Here is a 24,542-nt window from a genome sequence, read left to right on the forward strand (position 1 = left end):
TATTAACATGCAGTCTTTGCTACGGATTTCATCTTAAACAAATCTGTTTGTAAATGCAACAGTAAATGGGCCTGTTAAACTGTATTGTACAGTACCGCCTCAGTAATATCAGAATGATATGATTTTATCATATCATATATAAAGAAACTTTTGTATGTCAGATACACAATTAAATTCCAAGATTGTGTATTTGAAGCAGGTTCAGAAAGCAAGTATATGAGACTGATACGAATTCAAATCATATGTGAAATATTCACTAAATATAGACAACCTTTTTTCTCTTTTACCTTGTGAAAATGTATAACTGGCTCAGCATGAATTCTGATCAGCTGAAGGCATGACCTGTATCCTTGGAAAAGTTGTGCGAACAATCTAAGGAAAATTGCCCGTACTTCTTTATCCTGAAATGATGATTAAATATGGTGTAAAACACTTTTCTTCTATAACTTCCTCCTACCTCCATACCCCCCTGCAAGTATTAAACTATGTCACAAACATTTGTAAAACAGAATAATCTGTTTTCTCAGACAATATCCAAAACAGTACAGCAGGGTAGCAGCCCAATTGTAGAGTGACTATGTATACACGTGTGTGTTAGTTAGCTATTTAGTTTGAGCATTATGCTCATCACTACCAATCCCTTCTGTCACTTTAGATTAGTACATTTTACCTCAGCTAAGACCAGACTCTCAGTACAATCACTCTTCTTGCAGCCAACCTGCAGGTTGCTCTGGGACTTCAATTTTACAATAAGTCTCAAATGAACTTTAAATATGACCTTTGATTTGAAAAATACAAGCACAAATGAATTCCAGGCCACAGTGAATCAAATTATTAAGCTATGACATCAAGATTTAATCTTTCAATAGATTATTTTGGAAGCAGACTTTTATGTTTCACTAAAGATTCTATAAAGAACAACTATTTTTTAGATGATGGCCCTGAATTTCATTAAGAATGTGTTCAGTGTTGTTCTCTCCGCTTACAAATTAATTTAGGATTCAATAAAAGCTACTCTTATTGGCAGATACACTATTTATTTCAGGGCCAGACTGCTCACCACAGTTAGCACCAAATAGTTTATAGTGACTTGTACAAATTATAGAAGTCATATACACAGGTGTCCACCACAAAACATTTATTGGTCTGTTTCTCTTATGTTAGACACAAATTATACAGGATTGAAAGCATCAATATTGTAATATGCACTACACCAATTTAAGACAACCCACAGAAGGTGAAATCCTGGCTTCAATGTTCAATGGAGCTAGGATTTCACCTTGACTTCAGGGCTGAAAAATGGATCTTTTAAGGTGAAACAAGAAATATAAAAAACCAGGAAAAATACTGCAGCATCTGAGTGAAGTTATGCTATTTTTATCTTTAATAAAGAGTTCCATTTTATGTCTTAGATAGCATTACATACTCCTCCCTCCAAGTTTATGTTCACCAGAGCACAATGCAACGTTAAGAAGCTAGAATTCTCTTTGTAGTGTATAAATATACCGTGCGTATGCACAAACATAAAATATACTCTTAGTTTCCTTTTTTATTATAAAATTAATGAGTCCCATCTCTATTTCTCATATAGTCAGACCATTGCCGTAGCTGCTAGGTAACCTACGGCATCATTTTTTTTTTTTTTTAGACACAGAATGGCTTTCTTAAAGAGTTGAGCTGACAATGTTTTCCAAACAAAATTCTCTTTTATTCACTGTTCTAATCAGGTTTTTGTCTTGTAGTAATGGCTTCCTGAGATGGTGGTATCAAATTTCATAAGTGAATGCAAGTATGTTGATTTCCAGGTTGACACCACCTTTTCAAGTCCGTCACTGGAAGCTTGCATTCTGGAGCACTCTCAGCCTCTTACTTCGCTCTTCTCCTCTATATTTAGTTCTCATTCACTTCCAACAGCATTGATTCTTCCTCTTCTTTCTTTGTTTTTTTTTATTTGTGAACTACTGGTCTTAGGAAATCTTAGTGATGCATAGTAATTTCTGGTTTGGCTCTCTCTCACTGGTTTTACACAGTCTCCAGCTCAAGCTTCCAAACCTGTGGCGAATAGTTTATGGGGCTGTACATTGCCCTCTCATGAACACCCCTCCCCCCATCACCTTAAATCCTGTGGAATTTAAGTTTTCATTTAAAAAAATTCTAGCCTACAAAGTAACTACGTAACTGACAACTAGCCATTCTTTGCAGGTTTAACAAAATTTCAAGTAGGGGGAAAATACTCTTTACCTCCCAAGTCTACATTTAAAGAGCTCTAGTCTAGTTCAATAATAGCAATAATAATACTTTGCACTTCTATAGTGCCCTTTACCTTGGCAACATTGATTTAGCACATTTCTCTTTCAACATACCGAACTAATGGAAAATAATAAATCTGTAGATTACTTTCTAACTTGTACTTCATGTCATTTCTGTTTAAGAAAAGTGAATACTTATAGTATTTTCTTGCTAAAGAACTTGTTCTTCCTCACATATATTGAATAGAGAAAAGTAAATACAGAAATCTAGCTTCTTAAAAGAAGCTAATTCTAAAAACTTAATGTTTTTCTATTTATTACAAAGTCAGAAATAATGTGTCTTACCAGCATTTTTGAGTGTGATAAAGCCGTTCGTGGTGGAGGGAATGCATAATCTGCCGTTTCCAAATCAGGGTGTAAAACCTGTAACGTATTTTTTAATTAATGAAAATAATTATTAAAAAGTGAGTACAATTGTTAACTTTTTTCCTGGTCTTATTTATTTTTTGTTAATACTTCAATTGATGGAATGTGGGGAACGTTTGCAATAGATTTTAGTAGGTGTTGAATGTCAGGGTTGTCATCTTAAATGTCATAAGCAGCATTGTTAAAGTTCATGCTATCACTATTATTTCTAACTTGCTTTAATTTGCAACTCCTGTATTGCAAAGGCTTATAGCTGCACAACATAAATATCTCTGGGATGAAATTTTTGAAAAAATTCTAAACCCATAAAGTAAGTTTTTGGAGTACAATGTAGCAAGGAAAATGTTTCAGGTTTTTTGCTTATTTTGCCTTTTTAACGGTAAGTCTTGATTTTGCTGTTCCTTTGTGTACAGCATTCTCTTTCACAGAATTCAACAAGAATCTTATACAAACACTTGATGGTAGGGCCAGAACAGAACTGAATGTACATTCATTTAAATTACTTTTTCACTTCTGTATCCAGAAAATGGACTGCATTTTCAGTGAGATTTGTTAAAAAATAATTTATTGATTAATGACCTATCAGTAACAACAACAATTACTTGCACTCCTGGAACATCTTTTGTCCAACCATCTCAAAGCATTTAGTAAACATTAAGTAAGATTCCAAAGCCCTTGTGAAGTAGGTAAGAATTATTACCCAGATTTTACATTTGCGTTAGCTGATCCGGAGAAGGTTAAGATATTTGCCTAAGGTCACACAGGGAGTCAGTGGCAGTCAAGAAAATAACTCAATTCTTCTGAATCTATATCTCATGGTGTAAGCAATAAATAAATTGACTCTCTACTGCAGAGTATAGTCCAGATTTTCAAATGTGACTAGTGATCTTGGGTGCTCAAACTGACACACAATAAAGGGGCGTGATTTTCATACAATGCTGAGCACCTGCTGCAGGTTGACCCCCACTGGCACAGAGAGTACACTTAAAGTTTGTGGATGATACCAAACTGGGAGGGATTGCAAGTGTTTTGGAGGATAGGATTATAATTCAAAATGATCTGGACGAACTGTAGAAATGGCCTGAAGCAAATAGGATGAAATTCAATACAGAGAAATGTAAAGTACTCCATTTAGGAAAGAACCATCAGTTGCACACATCCAAAATTGGAAATGACTGCCTAGGAAGGAGTACTTCGGAAAGGGATATGGAGGTCATAGTGGACCACAAGCTAAATATGAGTCAACAGTGTAACGCTGTTGCAAAAAAAAGCAAACATAATTCTGGAATGTATTAGCAGGAATGTTGTAAGCAACACACGAGAATTAATTCTTCTACTCTACTCTGCACTGATTAGGCCTCAACTGGAGTACTGTGTCCAGTTCTGGGCGCCACATTTCAGGAAAGATGTGGACAACTGGAAGAAAGTCCAGAGAAGAGCAACAAAAATGATTTAAAGGTCTAGAAAACATGACTTATGAGGGAAGATTGAAAACATTGGGTTTGTTTAGTCCGGAGAAGAGAAGACTGAGGGGGACATAACAGTTTTCAAGTACGTAAAAGGTTGTTACAAGAAGAAGGGAGAAAAATTGTTCTTCTTTACTCTGAGGATCGGACAAGAATCAATGGGCTTAAATTGCAGCTAGGGAGGTTTAGGTTGGACATTAGGAAAAACTTCCTAATTGTCAGGGTGGTTAAGCACTGGAATACATTGCTCAGGGAGGTTGTAGAATCTCCATAATTGGAGATTTTTAAGAGCAGGTTAGACAAACACCTGTCAGGGATGGTCTATATAATAATTGTCCTGCCATGAATGCAGGGGACTGGACTAAATCACCTCTGTAGGTCCCTTCCAGTCCTATGATTCTAAATCTGAGAAGACATTTAAGTGAAAAATATACAAACCTCCAATATCATATCTGGGTATACCTGCATATAATAAAAAATGCTTGCCAAAGAGTAGACTGATGGGCCTTTAGGGCCCAGTGTAATCTCCATCTTTTAAATTCTAAGTATATTTGGTATTCACAAACAATGTTAAGGAGTTAATTCATCTTGCTTTTAAATCTTCATAAGTCATTTTCAAAATGTTTCATAATATTCAATGATTTTATTTCTTTTTACATTTTTAAAAAGAGCTGGACAAGCTGATCAGGAAATGAGACTTACTAAAGAAAGAGCTGTTTGAGTTTGATGTAGCAGTGGCTCTGGGAGCTGAGATAGATGAATACATTCAGGAATTTTAATTGTGCCTCCATCCAGGTCTGCTATAATTACATCCAACTGAAAAAGAAAAAGAAATACTTTATATATAGTATGTTCTGTGATGCACATAGTTAAAACACCAAACGGCATTCAGATTTTACATATTATTTAGCCTAAAATTTGTGAAGATAATATTACTTCACAATTCTATAGTGCCATTAATGAAGGAACTTGGGCACAAATAATGTTAATGAATGTAACCTCAAAACACCTATGTGAATCAGAGAGAGAGAGGGGACAAACTTTCAAGAGTGGCCTCTAGTTCTGGGTGCCTTAGTTTTTGGGTCTCCAACTTGAGATAGCTTATGACTGAATTTCAGAAGTGCTGAGCAACCACAACTGCAAAAATGGAGGACCCCCAAAATCAAAGGATACCTTGGCAAATGTTGGTCTAATTGAATTGCTCAAGGTCGCAACAGAAGTCTGAAGCAGAGCTGGAAATATATCCCTGTCTTGACTTCACATCCTGCATCTTAATCTCAAAAATATTCTTCTGAGTTTTTCCCTCCCTCACCCTATTTTTCCCTCTGACAGCTTGTATTGGTATTTGTAGAAGAACTGACAACAGGTTCAATTAATTGGTGTGTGAGGGTTTTTCTTTGTTTTTGCCTCTTACTGATTGTCCTGCTTTATCTACTGGTACTTTTATTCCTGGGGGAATTCTGTGTCACTGAGCATGTGCAGAATCCATGACTCCTGCAGATTTCTTTGCTTCCCAGCAGAAAAATGACTTCTGACGGGGAAGCAAAGGGAACCTGCAAAAGCGGTCATGCATCCCTGTCTGCACTGTTTGGGTGCCTGGAGCATCCACTAGAGACATAAATCACCACCGGGTCAGGAGGGCTGGGCAGTCATGTGTTTGAGAGAGACTCTCTGTCCCCTCTCAATCATTATTGTGGCACACTCAGTGTGGAAGGGCAGGGCTTTGGGGGTGTTTCTGGGGAGGTAGGAGTGTCTCCTCAGGCAGAGCAGAATGTAGCAGCTTAGTGAATTGTTCCCATTGTTCTTAGTGAATTCCCCAGGAATACAAAACAGGTCTAAAAATTTTAAGGCTCTTTACATTGCCAAAGTCATGTAAAGGAGCACTATTGTAATGGACAGTGTGACCTTATAAATGCTTATGGTGCTTTAGTGATTAGAATTGGTCTACATTTCTGGACTGAAAAAATCTCCTATCAAAATGTGCTCCATGAATTGTTTGCTACTGACCTTTCTGGACATTGTCAGTAGCCAATATAAAGTGTGAGTTTGAGTCCCCAGCCCTCACTTACTTTTCAGTTGCCTATGATGTAACACTGATCATATGGCTGCATATATTTGTTGACTAATAACTAGCAGTAAAGGGTCAATATTAGTACATTACTATTAGACAGAGGAGGCTTGGGGGAATTCCTCCAGTGCTTCCTACTCCCATTCTTCATCCATTGTATTGTAGTTTAAATAAATTACCAAAATAATTTAAACCAGCTCAATTATCTTTATTTTTTAACAAATAAATATATAGAATTCTAAAATACTGTGCAAAAATTTTTTTATTTTTTGGCGCAGAATTCCCCGAGGAGTTTACTTTGTATGGCTATGAATAGCTTAAACTAATAATGCTCGAAACATAAAAAATTCTCTACACAAATATCACTTTTGCCACCATGACTGTACATAATCTTTTTAGGCATACTTACAAGCTCATGAATGTCAGCACAAAAGATGGAATGTACACCAATAATGAAAGGCGTCGGTGAACTGAGAACTTCTAGCAGCTGTGCAGGTAGAATTGGAATATAGGGATAGCTGTGAAGAGATTTAATAAAAAGTTATGCTTTTTGTCTGCCCCATTAGATGAAGTCTTTCTTCACCTTTCTGCCACCTATTATAACTACTTCATAATTTGTCAATTAAAATTCTGGGGCATTCAGTACATCAATTATAAAGTACCACACTCAAAGTTATGAGGACATTCTGGCATGAAAATATAAAGTAGTACATCAAAACCCCAGACATTATCACAAGGGGCTTGTAATTCCTTTATAAAAATCTATCACAAATAAATAAACTGTTTCTGAATATGCATGTAAACTAAGAAGAAAAGACAAAAAAGAATATTCATAGTAATCTGTCTATCTAGGTTCGTATATGGTGCCCACTGATATGATAAATGTGTATAAAGAGATTATTATTGCACTAGAGACATTAGATCTGTTATGGAGTGCACACTAAGTTTTAACAATATAGTATGTTTGAAGTAAAGCATGAAGTACAATATATAATGCTAATTACTACTTTTGTATAGTGTCACATAACAACGAAATTCCCAAATGTAGAGCTTTGTGATGCAGACAATGTTTACTTAGGACTAAACTGAGAATACGACACTGCAATTGGAGGTGGGTCTCCAGCTCAGGTAGGCATACCAGCACTATCTTCGATCTACCTAACCTACCTAAAAATAGCAGTGAAGACATGGTGGCACAGACCCCGGCATGGGCTAGCAATGCGAGTACGTTCTTGAGGGTTCCCAGTGGGCTTGTACAGCTTGTATTGCTGCACCTTCACTGCTACTTTTAGCCATGCTACATAGATTAAAGATAGCAAGGGTATCCCTACCCCAACTGTGATGGCACCGCTGACTGTTGCCCTAAGAGGCTGATACACTAGCTTTTGACCTAAAAAAATGGGTTCAAATGTGGCTTTTTTCACAAGGAATTAGCTTGTTGGTTGCATTGGAGTCCATAGTGGACATCTGTACACCTTACAAAGCTATCGTACAAACTGCTACAAGTGTCAGCCTCTGCTCGTGGATCATGACTGCATTAGAAAAAGAGATTTATAATCAGCTAGTACTGCTGGCAAGGTGTCTACACAGTATTTTTGTTAAATTACATACAATTTACATTGAAATGGACTAAATGAGATTCTGATAGATGAAGTACACAAACCGTAAGACCAAATGTCTGATCCTGAAAGCCTTTCCTCATGTGGTAATCCTTATTCATGAAAATAGTCCATTAACTTCAATGGCACATCTTGCATGAGTAAGGAAAACTTGTATAAATACAGGTTTTCAACATCAACTCCAAAGTGTCAAAGTTGTCTAACAAAACTCACCTATATTTGAGAGGAAACATTAAGGACTCCAGTGCTCTACAGGCATCACTGAGCCTCTGAAAACTTGCAGAATGAAAGAGAACCTTATTTTCTGTAAGGACCGCACAGAACAAGCTCAGAACATTTTGGATTCCTTAAAAAAAAAAAGTGTGTTTTACTAATTATGAACCCATAGCCAAAACAGAACAAAGAATAAAAATGAAAAATTATTAAGAATTCTTGGAGTCACTGGAGGAAAATTTGTAATAAGTATGCAAATGCCTTATCCTGTGATTTTTCTGCATTTTCTTTGACCGTCAGTTTTGATTTCTATTTTTCAAGTTGGTATAACACCCACTGAATATTTTCCAGTAGTTCAAATATTTTCTATTACACCTCCTTTTCTATCCCATTTCCAAGGATTTTCTCCTCTGAAAACAATCCTAACACTGCTTAACAATGACCTCAAATGGTAGTATGCAAAGGAAAACATGAATCTATAGACCATTATTGGTGGTTGATCCAGGCTCAACTTCTGAACCTTTATGTAATATCTCTGAAAGTATTGCTGATCGTGGACAAAGAGTTCATGAGGTCTGTCTAGTAAACACATTCATACTTTTATCTGTAAAAGTGTTTTCTGTGAGTCACTAGGTTAAACAAAGGCCAGTAAAACCTACACACTACATGTGATTGGAAGGAGTTAAAGAGGAGCTAACTGTCTAAACAAGCCCTGCAAGACTGAGGACAAGACACATGAATCAGATTAAACTGGTTTTGGTAAGATGGTATAATGAATAACCCGTTGCGTAAGTTACAAAGTAATGCACTCCTGGTGAAGACCAAAAAAAATGCATTTCCTTTATAGCAAAACGAGTCCCATCCTCTTAAACAGATGTGTCTTTAAGATATTCTAGAAATAAAGAAATTTCTTGAGAAATGCTGGAATTTATAAAATTTCCTGAGGACACAGACTGTGTTGTCACTAAAAGGGCTTGCATCACCTACGTAGGGTTTCTTGTTACCTTCCTAATAAAGATGGGGGGTTGTTTACAGGCAATTTTCTGTAGTGATCTTCTAAAATGGTATAGTTTTGCCTAACCACATTTTATTTAACACTTCTTAAAATAAGTTTATATTTTCTGTATTGCCAGTAAAATTTGTTTCTCTTTAAAAAACTGGGATTTGGAACCTGTTACATTGGGGTTAAGCACTATTGCAGTGTCTTGGAGAAAAAGAACTTCATTCTGACTTCTGAGAAGGCTGAGTCAAGAGTAATATAATGGTTTGTGGTTACAAACTCCATCCACATAGTACCAACAAGGAGCTGGCATAAGCCAGTGGAAACATGGAGAGACTCAAGCAACCTGAAGGATAGTAAGCCTTATTGCAAATATGAATGCAGAACAGTTTACTTTAAAACATGGGTAATACCCTCCAATTGTTTGTATCTAATGAGTGTACCAGTAATGTCATGTTTATATTCTGAAGAGTTAGATCTACTACTCTTCTTTCATTTACCTCTTGGAAGTTAATCCACCATCCCACCCACTGAGAGACGGAAAAAAAGATTACAAAGATGACTGGGCTGGCTGGAAGTTCAGATTGTCCTAGTTGAAGAAATAGTAAGTTATGAATCTATAAGTCTTATTTGTATGGTATACTAATTCTCCAAAGAGCTGTTTTGTTCAGGTCTTCAAAATATTTTAATGACAATCTATACCACTGTAAAATAATAAGAACTCATTTGTTAATTGTGCAGCACCTTTAGCAGACCTTGAAATCACTGGCTCAAAAAAGTTCTGAATAAGCTACTGAACCCATGTCTCTTCTCAGGTGGTTCTACGTATGGAAGTGAAAGTTTCTTTAGCATTCTAAAGCATTCTTTAGAGAGAGAAAGTACAGACTAATATTCATGCACTTCTAAAACTGTTTATAGGCTCAAGACTCTGAGTGAGGTATTGCTGCAAATATATCTGTGGCTGTGTTTAGTAGCACAATCACTAGCGGTATCTAGGCCATGGTTTTATGATACATTAAACATGAAAGGTTCTACAGAAAATCAAGTTTTTTCATCTAGTTAAAGGAACTTCTAGCAAAAATCACTTTTTAGGAATAAACCTGAAGTGGATGATGATAGGCAGACCTGAAACTTCAAAATCAATCTTATTACAACAAAGGTTACAAATATATATTTTTAGATTGCTTTATCATATTCTTGTAAGAATCTTAAATAGTAGCTGACGATAGGTATATCTGACTCACAAACCATCCTATAAGAGCTTGTGTAGTTCTACTAACTATGTTATAATAAAATAAAAAGCTACTGTGCTCAAGGTATTCCAAAAGGAAGGCAACTCCTATAAAACTCAGAGGAAGGACAGGAACATCCATATTCACATATTAGAAAGTTTTGGTGTATCAAAATTTTCTCAATGCTCATCTGATCAACATCTATAAAGAAAGATTCATTAAAAAGGTCATTTCCCCCCTCCCATCCCCATGTCACAATATTTGCCCTCTAACATGAGAGACCACAATAGATCAATGATTTTCCCTATATTATTGACTACAGCTGTGTGTTATGAATAGAGGGGTTTTTAAAAAACAAAATACTTCTGGTGAAATCAAGCTGTGGGAAACAAAAAGTCTGATTTTTTTTCCAGCTATGTGACACAAGAGGTTGCAGTAGATTACGATGAATGTAAAACTCTAAAAAGTATCTTAATTCAAATACCTTGGATACTCAGTAAACTATTACCTAGGATCAACTTTTGGGGAGGGGAGGGGGAGGGGGCGGAATCATTCTAAGTACATGTTCACAATCACATATCAAAGTAATACAGAGTTCTAAAAAGTACAAGGATAATTAAGCTACTGTTGACAAAAACATGAATAAGGAACAAAATTTGCTGTTATAAATAAATTACAGGTATGTTCAATTTAACTAATAAAGGATTGCCATGTCTCAATATAAATGGTATATGTCTTTCAATATTTATACTATCTATCCATGCAGCTTATTTTAAGATACAATAAACTTTTTACTAACAGGATTATTTTGGAAGATTTCCAGTCTGAGGCTAGTTCTACTGTTGCTTTAGGAAGTTGCTTGAGTGATTAAAAGAACCAATGCTCAGGCCATCTTCACAATCCAGTAAATATTTTTATGGATTACTTGTCCAGAACTAACACTTAGGAAAGTTTATTTCCTCTGAAACATTTGTATATGTCTCTCAAACTCTTTTTAACCCTGGCAGGTCATTCTTATTACAAATTTGCTTCACCATTTTCCTCTCCTACCTTGAATCCTGTTACAAACAAACAGTATGCCACAACTCTATGAAGATGATCAAGGTCCCAATTTAAAATGTATTTTATGTGTGTATAAATATATATATACACACACACCCCCACACACACACCCACAGATACATATTTTACACATATACCCACCTACTCCCCATCCCCACACACATTTTGTATGTATACACAAACTGCATAAAAGCGGGTGTTTTAGCTCCACTTGTGCCACATACCCTATTTGTAGGGGTCTGAATACAAAAATAGGTGCACAAGTGAGCACTACAACTGCATGTAAAACTCCAGCTTTTTTTAAAAACTGATTCTACCTAATACTTTGTGTCATTTGAATGCTGCATTCCAAACAAGCTGACAGACACAGAAGCAGCTTGAGCCTCTAGTTTTAGTAACTGCCTAGAAAGCAGTTATTAATATGCTAGAACTCAAGGGGGAAGGTGGAGGAAGAGGAGGAAACAACATAGCAGTGAGAACAAAGTAGTTGTACAATACAATATTACAGAGCATGCTAGGGCAAACACCAAGCTAGTATACTATTTTATAGCTGAGAATCGTTGCTTGCCAACAGCATATAACATTCAACTCACTTCTGATAGTTTATGATATCAGAGTATAAAAGCGTTTTGGGGGAGGAAGGGGGTATGGTCCAGGACTGATTACATGAAGTTTTGGACTCAGGGTCAGTGTATTCTTCATTTGTTGAATGTTTTTCTGTTAGACATTCTTAGCTCTTAAGAATTTCACTTCATTTACAACATGTTGGAAGCTAGATGGACTATAACTCTATGCTGAAGTTTAGACGAGTGAGCACTTTTCTACCTGTTGAAATTTGACCTTGGATGCAAACAAAAATGTCCCATACATTTTTCATTTGCAAAAACACCTTCTGAAACAAATGTTAGAATAAGTGATTAGGCATTTGAATTCAGCTACACTGAGTCTGGAGTTCATCAGTTCTGTCTTCATCACTAGGTGTGATCATAGATAACAAAAATTACTTTTTAAAAGGCCATATATAATAGAATAAGATGTAAAGAAAGTACGAATAAGTTAAATTATTTATTTGCAATGCTTTAAATTAAAAGAATGGGCAAAATCTCTCAAGAGTATCACGCCATATTGGTTTTACACACACAATGTAATCTGAATGTTGTGGTCTGTGTGTAAATACATACCATACACACAGAAAGCACACATTTATATATGTAGTACATATATATCTGTGATACGTGTACGTGTGTGTGTGTGACTCTTTACACTCATTCATAAATGCAACTTTGACCTGGAATTTTCCATACTTTGTCTCTGCCAAATAAATGGTTTATATTTTTAAAACCATTCAGCCATTTTTTTGAGTTCTGAGTACACGGACATCAAACCATCACCACCCCTGTTCATTGAAAAAGAAAACCTGGCCACATTTTTTGGCCTAGACTACAGCAGTAACAGATGAATGCAGTTTGAAACTTGGCTTATGAACAGAGCTCAGCGAGGAATCTTCTGTGCATTATTAAAATTGGAAAAAATGACTTTCAAAAAGACCTTAAATTGTAAGGTATGCACTCTATGCTATACTGGAAGAAGGACATGAGATACTGGATGTAGTTTAATTAGGCCACAACTTTATTAACTGTCTGGGGCTACTGGATAAAGAAGTGTACAGAGCAGGTAACTCCATGATCATTTCGTTACAGAAGGGAGCTTCCCCACCCCTTTTCTATCCTGGTTCCCAACCAACCCACTGCTGGGACCTTACAGCCCCCCTCCACTCTCAAATGAGGGTTAAGGTGGGTTATAAAGGAGAGGGGGGTTGGTTGCTATGCCAGTCATAGGAGCCTCGAACACCCCCGGTTTCTGCTCCTTTAACAAATACCCCCTGAAAATCCTTTACCAAACCATTTATCTGATCATTGTATCACTTCTCTATGGGGGACTTGTACTGTACATCTGCTCCACATTTACATAATGAGCTGTGACATCATATGCTCACTTCAGCTAAGCCCCCACCCTTGAACCCTGCGGGGAAGGCAACCCACCTCCCCAGTCTGCCTTAGCCAATCTGGCAGCAAAAAAATTCCTTCCCAGCCCCCCAGTAAAGGAGTGGCTAGCGCAGTGCTCACAGCAGATACTGACCAAAACTGGCATTTTGCCACTTTCAAGGGTGGGTGTTGCTCCACTTGGTCCAGGAGAAAGAGGGCTTCTCCCACTCAACTGTCACCTCCTCTCTTTCCAGTCATGGGGGGTGGGGGTGGGGGGAGAAGAGGGAGGGTGAGTCAGCATCCCCATGCTGACCTGCTCTGCATCTGCAGCAACATCCATGCCTCTCTGCCCTTAAAGTGGTATACCCCTTCCCCTGGAAAGCCAGACAACGGTCATCCATCCCCATTCCTCCCTCTGCTTAAGACGCAGTATGGACATAATCTGTGCATACCTTTCAAAAGCCAGCTTAAAGACACATTTCCCTAGCTTTTTGGCTTTGCACTCCAGAATGAGACATTTAGAGTTTGGGAAATTGGAAATCTATGCCGAGGGACAGGTTCTTCAAACAGTACCCGAGCTGGGAAGTTGGTCCCCTGCCATTTCTTGGGCCTTCCATTTTTTGGGTAGTGATAGGGTCCTGAAGCTCTCTCATGTCCCAGTGAGAACCTGGTCCCCAGTCTAAGCCCAACTTCCTGAAAGGAGTGTGGTAAGGTTACTAAACCTAAATCAGTAAACTTCTTGGACTACACCTTTTCTCTTATATACAGACTGATTTTGAAACTTGTGTGGCTCCGCTGTGATATCTTCATATTGCATTATTTTATTATTTGTTAAACACCTTATATACAGACACACAAAACAAGATTTTAAAATTGGGCATCTCGAGTTAGATTCCTAAATCCACATACAGGCCCCCAGAAAGACAAACAACCAAAATGTCATTTAAAGCCCTGAGAGATATTATTGCAAACAAACACTATAGAATAACAACCTTTGAGGATTTTGCATGCTACAAAGCATAACCATATTTGTTTTCAACCTTGAACTGCTTACTGACTTCAGACTTCAAGATACATCTGATGTTTAAACTGTCAGGGCACAAACAGACAACATGAAAAACAACAAACAAGTTGATTTTCACAGATTACTCATCTAACAATCCACAGGCAAACATACATCCTGTTGAACCTTACACATATGCTGGAAAATTTTAAACAAGGCTTCCTGACTTTTGCTGTTTTCAAGGATTTAAAGGATTTGTAATATGTACTAAAATATCTGACATCCTACCCTAACAAATGTATTAATCTGTCTGCTTCCTGTTGTTCTACAATACCAATTTAAGCACTGCGTGTGTGCTCACACAGAGTTTGTCAAATTGTTAACTGTAATTCACGGTGCAATTTTTCTAAATGAGACTAAAATACTATTGCTAACTTTCTAAAAACTTTTTTATAGTTAAATTTTAAACATAGGATTTGGAAATTTACCTAGCTCTACAGATTCAAATCAATATGCTGCAACAGGTTTCTGGCTCTTAGAATAGTCGGTAATAAGGAAAAGCTTAACCAAAGAAATAACCCACAATTTGGCCTGACTAATCCAGGAAATGGATCAGCAATGACCGAAAAGCTTCTCTAAAGAACACTGGAGGTTGACACTGCCTGTTACAAAGATTTTACAATTTGTACAGTGCAAAATCTCAAGGTGATTAGGAAACAAAAACAGTTGAGAAAAACACAGAAAACCTTTCATTTTTATTTTTAGACGTTACAGATCATAACTACAGAGGTACTTTGCTGAAGTACTGCTAATGAGAAGATAGATATGCTTGACTAATAAATAAAATGCAACAACTTTATTCAAATCAACTCAAACAAGTAACCCTTGTCAAATCTTATTTATTTTTCCCATCTATCATCAATCTCTAGGAACTTTTATAATAAAAACTAATAAAACTCCTGTCACACAATCCAATATCAGTTCACACATGCAAAATTACTCAGCCCCTTCAGACAGAAAATGTGTGAACTGAGCATCCCTAAAGGTCAATTTATTTGGACTTTGCCAGACTAAAGAGTAGTCTAACTCTAAATTCCAGAGCCTTCAACAGATGATCCTGACCAGTCAAACACATCTCAGGAATCAAGTGTCTCTGATGATTTCAACTGCTGGGATAAAGCACAGAGAAGTGATATTCAAGATACATAGAACCCAAACCAAAAGGGGCTTTATAGATCAAAATCAAAGTTTGAATTGGACCTAGAAACTAACATGAAGCCAGTTTAGTCTTTGGAGCATAGGTGTAATGAGTTTCCTACAAGGAGCACCATACAGTAAATGAGACATTGCCTTTTGAACTAATTTAAGTTTCTGAGAGAGGCCTTCAAGTGACAGCTCAACTGGTGTGGACTACTAGAATTCCAATACAGAGGTGACAAAAAGCATGCATCAGCAGTTGAGTGTCCAACAGGACATCAGGTGGTGAACCTGAGTCACCAACAGGGGCAAAACATCTTTATTTGAAGAGACAAATATCACCTTTATTTCCTACAGTTGTTTCTTCATAACCTTTTAGAATTACCTACAAATATTTTATCCAGGTTGGGCTTCAGGCAGGTAGTTCTCACCCAACTTCAGTGTTGTCTAGTCACTAGGAAACAGGATCAGCCACAATGTATGGCACAATTAGAGAGAGAGAGAGAGAGAGAAAGAGCTGACTGTAATCTTCATGCTGATGCCACTGCCACCTCAGTGATTTCATAAATCGGTTGAAAAGGAGGAGCAAAAGAACTGACCTCATCAGTTCTGCTACACAAAAGCACCTTTGCAAGCACATCAGCAATTGCCCAGCTATACTAAACTATTTGTAGTCTCCGACAGAGAAGAACAAAGACACTCAAGTGCACCTCTGCCAAAGTCCCCAGGGAACAACACAACAACACTTTGTCCAGGCTACAACAGGTACAGCTTAATTTGCATTTAAGCAGTAAACAAAGTTTTCAAGCAGAAACGGGGAGGAAGGGAAAACAAAGGAAGCTCACACAGATGAAAAAAAACCAGGAGGGAACATCCTTCCACAGAGACATTGTCTCCTAGTTCTCAGCTGGAAATGATTTTCAAATATTTTCATGGTAATACAAGGTAACAGACAATGGGGAGCATTACAGAGAAATAATAGTCCAAGATACCTAAACTACAGTGAGTATTCATGTGGAAAAAGTGTCGAACATACATTGCATAATATATCACCTTGAGGTATGTTTATTTAACTTACATTGGCATTTATTTAACTTACATTACATGTTTATTTAACTTACATAAAGTCTTATACTGTAACAATTGTATGTTCTGCCCAAGATGATGTCTTAATAGGTAAAGTACAATTTTAGTCTCAATTATATAAATTCTAAAAACACATGTTTTATAGATACTGCTTAAAAAGAACAATTACTCAATTACTCTTCTTGTAATAACTTTTCCAAGACTTTACTCTTTGTGTAGATTTTACTTTTAATCTCAGGATTATAAACTCTCCTTTGTTTCCTTTGAAAAGATGAATACCAAATCAAAAGAAATTAGACTACAGTAAAGAATAAACGCCAGAGGGATGAGGCAGTTGGGGTGTATGTAAAAATTGAACCTCAAGATTGTGATTTTAGGAGGCAATGACTTTTATTGTGACTACCTTTCACCCAGCTGTGGAGCTCACCCAAAATGTAAAATGGGAAGTAATAAGTATCTCTCAGTTTGTCCCTCTATCTGCATGGCTGAATGAACGTGTAATTGCTATTTTCTTAAGATTTCCAACATTTTGCTAGCCTTACATTTTAAAAATCATTTTTGAGTCAGGAGTGTTACAGGATGGTTGAGATAATGTTTATGGACCCATGACCTGTGGACTTGCTGACAGACTGGATATATTTTTGGATCCATAGACTTCCTGAGTCTTAAATAATTGGAATGGGGAGATTCTGTTTTAGCACAAAAGTGACCTAACTGGGCCCTACTGTGTGATGTCAGTGACCTTAGAAGGAGAGTGCTCTATTCTGATTTGCCAAGGGACTTCTGATGAGGAGTTCTCCAAGGGGGAAGGAACCAACCACGCCCCTCCATCTTCAAAAACTAAAGGAAAGGAAGATAACTTCAATTATTGGCATTCGGGTTTGTTGGGCTACATTGCGTGATGCTGCAGCCACTGGCTTCTGGCCTCTGGCCATGCAACACTACCATGCCTGACCAAGAGGTCCGTACTTCCTCACCCTCCCACCAGCCAGTGAGGGATAAGAGTCCAGCAACATGCTAAATCGAAGATCTGACATCTACAAGTACATAACCTTTAGTCAGCCAACAATTACATCAATGTTAAAACATCTGAACCAATAAGATCACCAGCTAATCTTTTCAACCCCATGCCAGCTTCCTGCAGCTTGAATAAAATCGAGAGTAATGAGAACCTTCCTGCATTGTGTCAGTATTTTTGTTTTCTTTTCTAATTTTTAATCAGTAGAAGGACACATCCATATTTAAACATTCTTCAACTTTTTTTTTTTTTTAAAGTCCTGAAGATGTCTGGCAGAGTGTGTGTGTGTGTGTGTGCATGCATAGAACTCACAGACTCTGAAAACAGTGCTTATGGAATAGCTCCTAAAATACCTAAAACAGCCCTAGGTTAAACAATCAGCTGTCTAAGAAATCACACATGCATATATTTTTTGGGCTAGTAGTTATATCTTTAATCCTGAGCAATCACGCGTTTTCACCTCAATTGTCACTTGAATATTAAATTTAACAAGGTGTGTCATCTTGAATTGTATTAGAATGTTTCAAGTAACCTTATATTGGGAATAAGAGATTGGCAACTACTACCTAACTACTGATAATTTGGGCATGCTGCCTTAATTAACATCAGAGCTGTAGTTTCAACATTAGCTTCAATCTGGAAGTGATTTGACCCTCCCTGTATCAGCTATTTGGCTAGAACATAAATATATCTATTTGCACTATGCCTGATAATACCCTGTTATTTCTGGAGTTGATACCTAACCAAGACTACTGTCTTCCCAAATCATTGCACAGAGCTTATAAAAAATTCTTGGTCTTTTTGATACGGTTTAATCAGCTGATAATTAGACTAATTTGAGGTTTGACATTAACCTACTATATTGTAATATGATTTGTTTGTATGTATTTTATTATTTTGCTTAGTTCACTGTAGTTTAGTTAAGCTAATAAAATATTGTGACCTCAGAACACCACCGTGCCAGATGGCAAAGGGCTCCTTTGTATGTAACAATAAAACTCAGCGGGACTGACCAGCTCCAAACATTCACACACTGTTGTCATGATATTAATTTAAAAGGTGTCATGTAATACATTTGAAAACTAGTAAAACATTGGTTCTTAATATCACTGTGAAATGTTTGTAACAACACTGTACATGAAATTATGGATATTATCTGATATTATGCTTTGGAGACTGTAAACAGATAAAAGATGCAAAAGAGGTTTTTTTTCCAGATAAAGGGGCAGGCAAACACCTCAGGCTCAGTGGCAAACCGAGCCAGGTGTGACCAGAGATAAGGACAATGGACTACTCATTTGCATCAGAGATTACAGGAGAATCATTTGCATTGTAAAGTCACAGGAGACTCCAAAATCAACATGGTAGGGCACACAGGAAGCGGACCCAAGCTAAGCTCCCAGGAGGACTTCCTGACTTTGAAATCAAAAAATAAATTTTAGGGATATATGGAACTGCTGAAAGACTTTGGGGCATCCATCCCGAGTGATCAAAGAAATTTTGATGCTGTAAGGGTGGATCCTGTCTGCAACAGCTAGACACACTGGAAAAGTTGCTGTAAGTAGGGAAACCATCTTGAACAAGAACTATAGCGGATTAAGTTAAGTTTTACTCTTAGGCCAGGTCAATTCTCAAGAGTTAAGTCGACCCAGCTACATTGCTCAGGAGTGTGAGCAATCCATACCCCTGAACAATATAAGTAAGTTGGTGTAACCCCTGGTGTAGACAGTGCTGAGTCGATGGAAGAATTCTTCCATTAACCTAGCTACCGCCTCTCAGGGAGGTGGATTAACTACAGCGATGGGAGAACCCCTCCTGTTGCTGCAGTGCACGTAGGGGTCACCTTTCAAGGAGTAGCAAAGGCTGGTGGAAGCCAAAGAGGGGTTATCGTGCTGTGAGGATACTATTGATATCAGAGCTCTGAACCAAGGCTGCACAGTACAGACAGACCCAGGGTTGTAGGGCAGGCAATCACTACAACCCCTTACTGATCTGGTTTAACCCCAAAGCATCACAAATACATAAAATGGAAACTGTGGGTGGCTTGGATGTTTCTTCCCTAGATGTCATGGTTCCAGATCTGAAGAATCCCAAGGTACGCGTCCAGGGTGCAACTCTGTGACCCACCTAGTGGTGGTCCACAGAACTTCCCTAGGGTCCTCCCACGCCCGGTGCCTGAACAAGAACATTTAGTGTTTGAGGGATAGTTGCCTTGTGTGTTATTTCTTTCAGTGTGGGTGAACCAAAGTCTGACCACTTCCCCGTAATATGTGGAGGGAGGGAGGAAGGAAGAGTCTTTATTAAAATGTTTCTACATTTTTGGAAATACTGAAAGCTTTGAGTTTCCTCTGTCACAAAATGCCATTTTGAGCCGTGCAAAATTACTGGTTTTGGCAAATATTTTGTCCTACAGAGTCAAAACTTCAGAAAAATGGGCAAATGCTATAAAAATGATTTATGACAAGTTTAACCAGCCACAACATTTCTTTATTCATTCTCATAGCAGATCTAAAATATTAATTTGATGTGAAGGAGGAATCTTAAGTGACTGCTGACCTGTTCATGCACCTCAAAAATAGATGCGGTAGTGTGCCACCATGTCAAAATACTTTCAGACTGTTTGGTATGTCTGAATCAGACAATAATGGATTTCTATTTGCCAAACAACAACTGATGTTTATACCTTTAGAAGTGACCTTTGAAGAACCTTTCAACCTCTCATTAAAAAAAATCATTACTATTTTAATATAGCGCTCAGTGACTCAGGGGATTGACAAGAGCACATGGAACATTAACCTGTCTAGGTCACAGACTCAAATAAAGACTGGGTCAATAGGGATATGAAGTAACTGGTTTGTGACCTGCTGGAAATTAGTTTTGTGGACTCAGGCTTCTTGCTAGTAGGTTTTGTTCACATCACAAAAACCATTACCACAGCTGGCATTCTTGTTGGCATTCTCAGCATCTGGGCAAAGAAATGAATGGGCACAGAGACTGCATAATCTTCTCACACCTATTGGCCTCTTCCAGATCAGGACTGAGGCACATTGACAGGACAGTGGGAGGAAGCTGGTAGAGCATCTGCTTGTGTTGAATTTAATACATGCATAAATAAAAACTACAAGTCTCAAGAGGCCAGATTTTTAAAGGTTTTAGGTACCTAAAGATGTAGACTGGAGTTAGGTGCTTATAGCCAAACCAGACTGAATGCACCCAATCTCACCTGAGATGTTGGAAGTTAGACAGCATTATGCCTCGCCAGTACTTCTGGGAAGCAGTGATATTGAAAAAGACTTGTGCATCATGGTGGATAATCAACTCAACATGTGTTCTCAGTAAAACATGTCGTCCAAGAGAGCAAATGCTATCCTTGGATGTATAAACAGGGAATACTGAATAGGAGTAGGGAGGTTATATTACCTTTATACTTGGCACTGTTGCAGCCACTACTGGAATACTGTGTCCAGTTCTGGTGTCCACAATTCAAGAAGGAAGTTGATAAATTACAGAGGTTTCAGAGAAAAGCCGCAAGAATGGTTAAAGGATTTCAAAAAATGTTGAACAGAGAAAGGCTTAAGGAGCTCAATCTGTTTAATTTAACAAAGAGAAGGTTAAAGGGATGACTTGATCCCAGTCTGTAAGTACCAACAGAGGAAACAGAAATTTTATAACTGCGGGGTCTTCAACTTAATAGACAAAGATATAATGAAGATTTAATGGCTTGAACTTGATGCTATCCAAATTTACATTAGAAATAAGTAATTTTTTTAGGTTTCAGAGTAGCAGCCATGTTAGTCTGTATCCGCAAAAAGAAAAGGAGTACTTGTGGCATCTTAGAGACTAACAAATTTATTTGAGTATAAGCTTTCGTGAGCTACAGCTCACTTCATTGGATGCATGCAGTGGAAAATACAGTGGGGAGATTTATATACACAGAGAACATGAAACAATGGGTGTTACCATACACACTGTAACAAGACTCTATTAAAACACCACTAGGTGTCTATTTACATCTTTAGGTGCCCAAATACCTTTATAAGTCTGGCCCCAAGGTTATAAGGTTTCAATAGCACAAAAGTCATAGAAAAAATTACTAATTACTTTAGTAATAGATACTTTGGAAATAATGGGCCATATCCTCAGCCCTTTGTTCATTTTGAACATTGAACATTACATGTTTGGCATAGCTCCAAAGACTTCAACAGAACTATACCAGTGACTCCAGCTGAGGATATGTCTCAATATGTGGATCAAATGTTGTGTGTGACTACTTTTCTCATAGCTAAGAATTGGGGGTCAAGGGATATTTGGCAAAAAGCTAAGTAAAATATCTCAACTTGTAGGGTAATGCCAATGTGAACACATAGTAGACTAATGCCTGGAAGAGATTCCTGCATATCTTGTATTGCACATATCCTCCTAGGAAAGAATAATAGAGAACGTCAGAAATAATTTGGTAATTTGATTTGGATACCCAAAGGCAAAAAAAAAAAAAGCTTCAATGAGGTGACAAGACAACCTGTGACTGGGATAGAATTCATGTTCTCTCCCAAATAATAAAAACAAACAAATTCAATGAAGAAGAATTGTTATTAACATCATAAACTATTTCTACTACATAAGAAATATTAAAGAGGCACATATATTTCACATTCACCAAGAAGTAGAAAAAGGCAAAATTAAGAAAATGAACAAGTGGCAAGAAAGATTAAGATGAAAAAATATTCCTGGGGGAAAAAAAATTTCAGAATTAACAAAATTAAATTCTGAGACAACTCAGAAGTAGAAAACTGACAACATACCCATCATCTTTATAAAGAAAATATCTAAGAATGAGAATAGTATTACTCTTGTATTGCATACAAGAAAGTGTATCGTTACAAAAGAAACTGTAAACTTGTCTGCTTCCTGCCTACAGACTACAGAGTTTTCCCTAAAGTACTTAACTAATGATAGAGTGTAATAATGGAATCAAACAAAAGCAAAAAAACACAAGAACAGAGACAGTTATCACCATGCTCCTGGGCCTATCTTCATACAGGCCCCAATTCAGCAAAGTACACAAACGTAATTACAGTGGAGTCACATCTTACGTGGGTTTAGGTTCTAAAGTCAGCACATAAGGCAAAAATCTCGTATAGTCAAAATCACCCTTGACAAAGGTCGACGAAGCCATCACCACCCACTTGCCTGGCCACCTGAACAATGAGTTTCACTTCTTTGTCAATGGTTGGGAAACCCTTAAAATCATTTACACATTCTTTCCATAGGTTTCGCCAACATGCATTGACTGTTTTCAGGCTTGACTGCATCCCTTGCTTGTTTAATATAAGTGATGCAATCGGCAATGTTGAAGAACTTCCAACACTCCATCACATTAAAATTGGGATCAGCATCCATAGCGCTACGTATCCGTGAGAACGTAAGCCACGTGTACGTGGCTTGAAATAGCGAATCACGCCTTGGTCGAGAGGTTGGAGGATGGAGGTGGTATTGGAGGAGAGAAAGGCGACTTCAACATCGTTATGCGCAAACTGGAGTGCCGCAGAGTGTCCAGGAGCATTGTCTACGATCAGCAACACTTTAAACTCAAGTCCTTTCTCTTCGAGGTACTGCTTGACCTCCAGAATGAAACACTTTTGGAATCAATCCAGAAATAATGCTGGCGTCACCCAAGCCTTTTTGATTGCCAGAACGCAGGCAGGAGATTTTTGTTCTTGCCTTTTAGGCCACAGGGATTTGCAGCCCTGTAGAGCAAGCCCAGCTTTATTAAATGCCGAGCTGCATTACCACGAAACAACACAGTGATACGGTCTTTAGCTGCTTTGAAGCCAGGGGCTTTTCTTTCTGATTTCGAAGTGTAAGTGCATTTGGGTATTTTTTTTCCAGAAGAGCCCAGTCTCGTCAGTATTAAAAACTTGTTCCGGAAGATAGCCCTTTGTTCTATGATTTTTTTTAATTGTTTGGGGTAGACTTTTGCTGCCTCTTCATTGGCAGATGCAGCTTCACCAGTAGTCTGCACATTTTTGAGGCTGAAGCGGTTCCTAAAACTGTTAAGCCAACCTTGGCTGGCTTTGAATTCCTTCTCGTCAGAAGGCTGTCCCACTTCGGCGGGAGGTTTGAACAGCACATAGAGACTAAGAGCCTTTTCTCGCAATGCGTTGCCATCAATAGGCATATGTTTATGGTTCATGTCTTCCAGCCATAAGTTTAATGCCTTTTTACTCTTCACTAAAATCTTATCATGCACCTGGTTTGTCACCTTAGCAGTTATTGGAGCACTTGATGCCACAGCTAGACGAATTTCTCTCTCTTGAATCTTGATGGCACGGATGCGAGATTCGTTGCGGCCATATTTACGCTACACATTGGAGACCGACATACCTTCTCTCAATAAGTCCAACACAGCCAGTTTTTCCTCCAGCGTTGGAACAGATCGCTGTTTCTTCAGTTGAGCACCAGATGAAGTAGTTGGCTTGTGTTTAGGGGCCATGTTGTATGAAAAATAAGTACAGTATCTTTAAACACTAGAATCACACTCAGTGTGGCGAGATACTCACACTATGAGAGGCACGCGGGAACTGAGACCAACTGAGGGAACAGCAGATTCACATCTCCCATGTCATGCTCACTCTGGGGCATATGCTCACTGAGTGGAGGTTTCCAGGCAGTTTGTACCATGCACAAGTGAAAGCATGGGAGAAAACACTGAGGTGCTTGAGGAAAAAATTACCCAATGAGTGGCAAAGGCTAGGAACACCAGTAGAGCGAAGACAATGGTTGACAATGCAAAGTAGTAATAAATCTGATAGGAAGGGCAGGACTAAGTCATGAACCGCTCTAAAGATGAGATCTTGACGCTTACATTTGATGGGGCAGTGAAGAGAGGAGGCAGTGGAGGGACTCAAAGAGGGGAGC

General features: G+C 37.9%; 1 protein-coding gene across 6 annotated transcripts in view; it reads right to left on the minus strand.

Annotated features, from left to right (window-relative positions):
* The window catches only part of SBF2 (SET binding factor 2), a 559,107-nt gene that overhangs the window by 218,441 nt on the left and 316,124 nt on the right, over positions 1-24,542 (minus strand). For all 6 annotated transcript variants that reach the window (XM_073347556.1, XM_073347555.1, XM_073347560.1 and 3 more), the window contains exons 7-11: positions 8,042-8,174; positions 6,619-6,727; positions 4,844-4,957; positions 2,595-2,672; positions 288-401 (exon numbers count right to left, since the gene is read on the minus strand). In XM_073347556.1, the coding sequence (XP_073203657.1) occupies positions 288-401; positions 2,595-2,672; positions 4,844-4,957; positions 6,619-6,727; positions 8,042-8,174 (548 nt within the window). The remainder of the gene's footprint in view (positions 1-287; positions 402-2,594; positions 2,673-4,843; positions 4,958-6,618; positions 6,728-8,041; positions 8,175-24,542) is intronic.

Source organism: Lepidochelys kempii, chromosome 6 (genome assembly GCF_965140265.1).
Source record: "Lepidochelys kempii isolate rLepKem1 chromosome 6, rLepKem1.hap2, whole genome shotgun sequence".
NCBI lineage: Eukaryota > Metazoa > Chordata > Testudines > Cheloniidae > Lepidochelys > Lepidochelys kempii.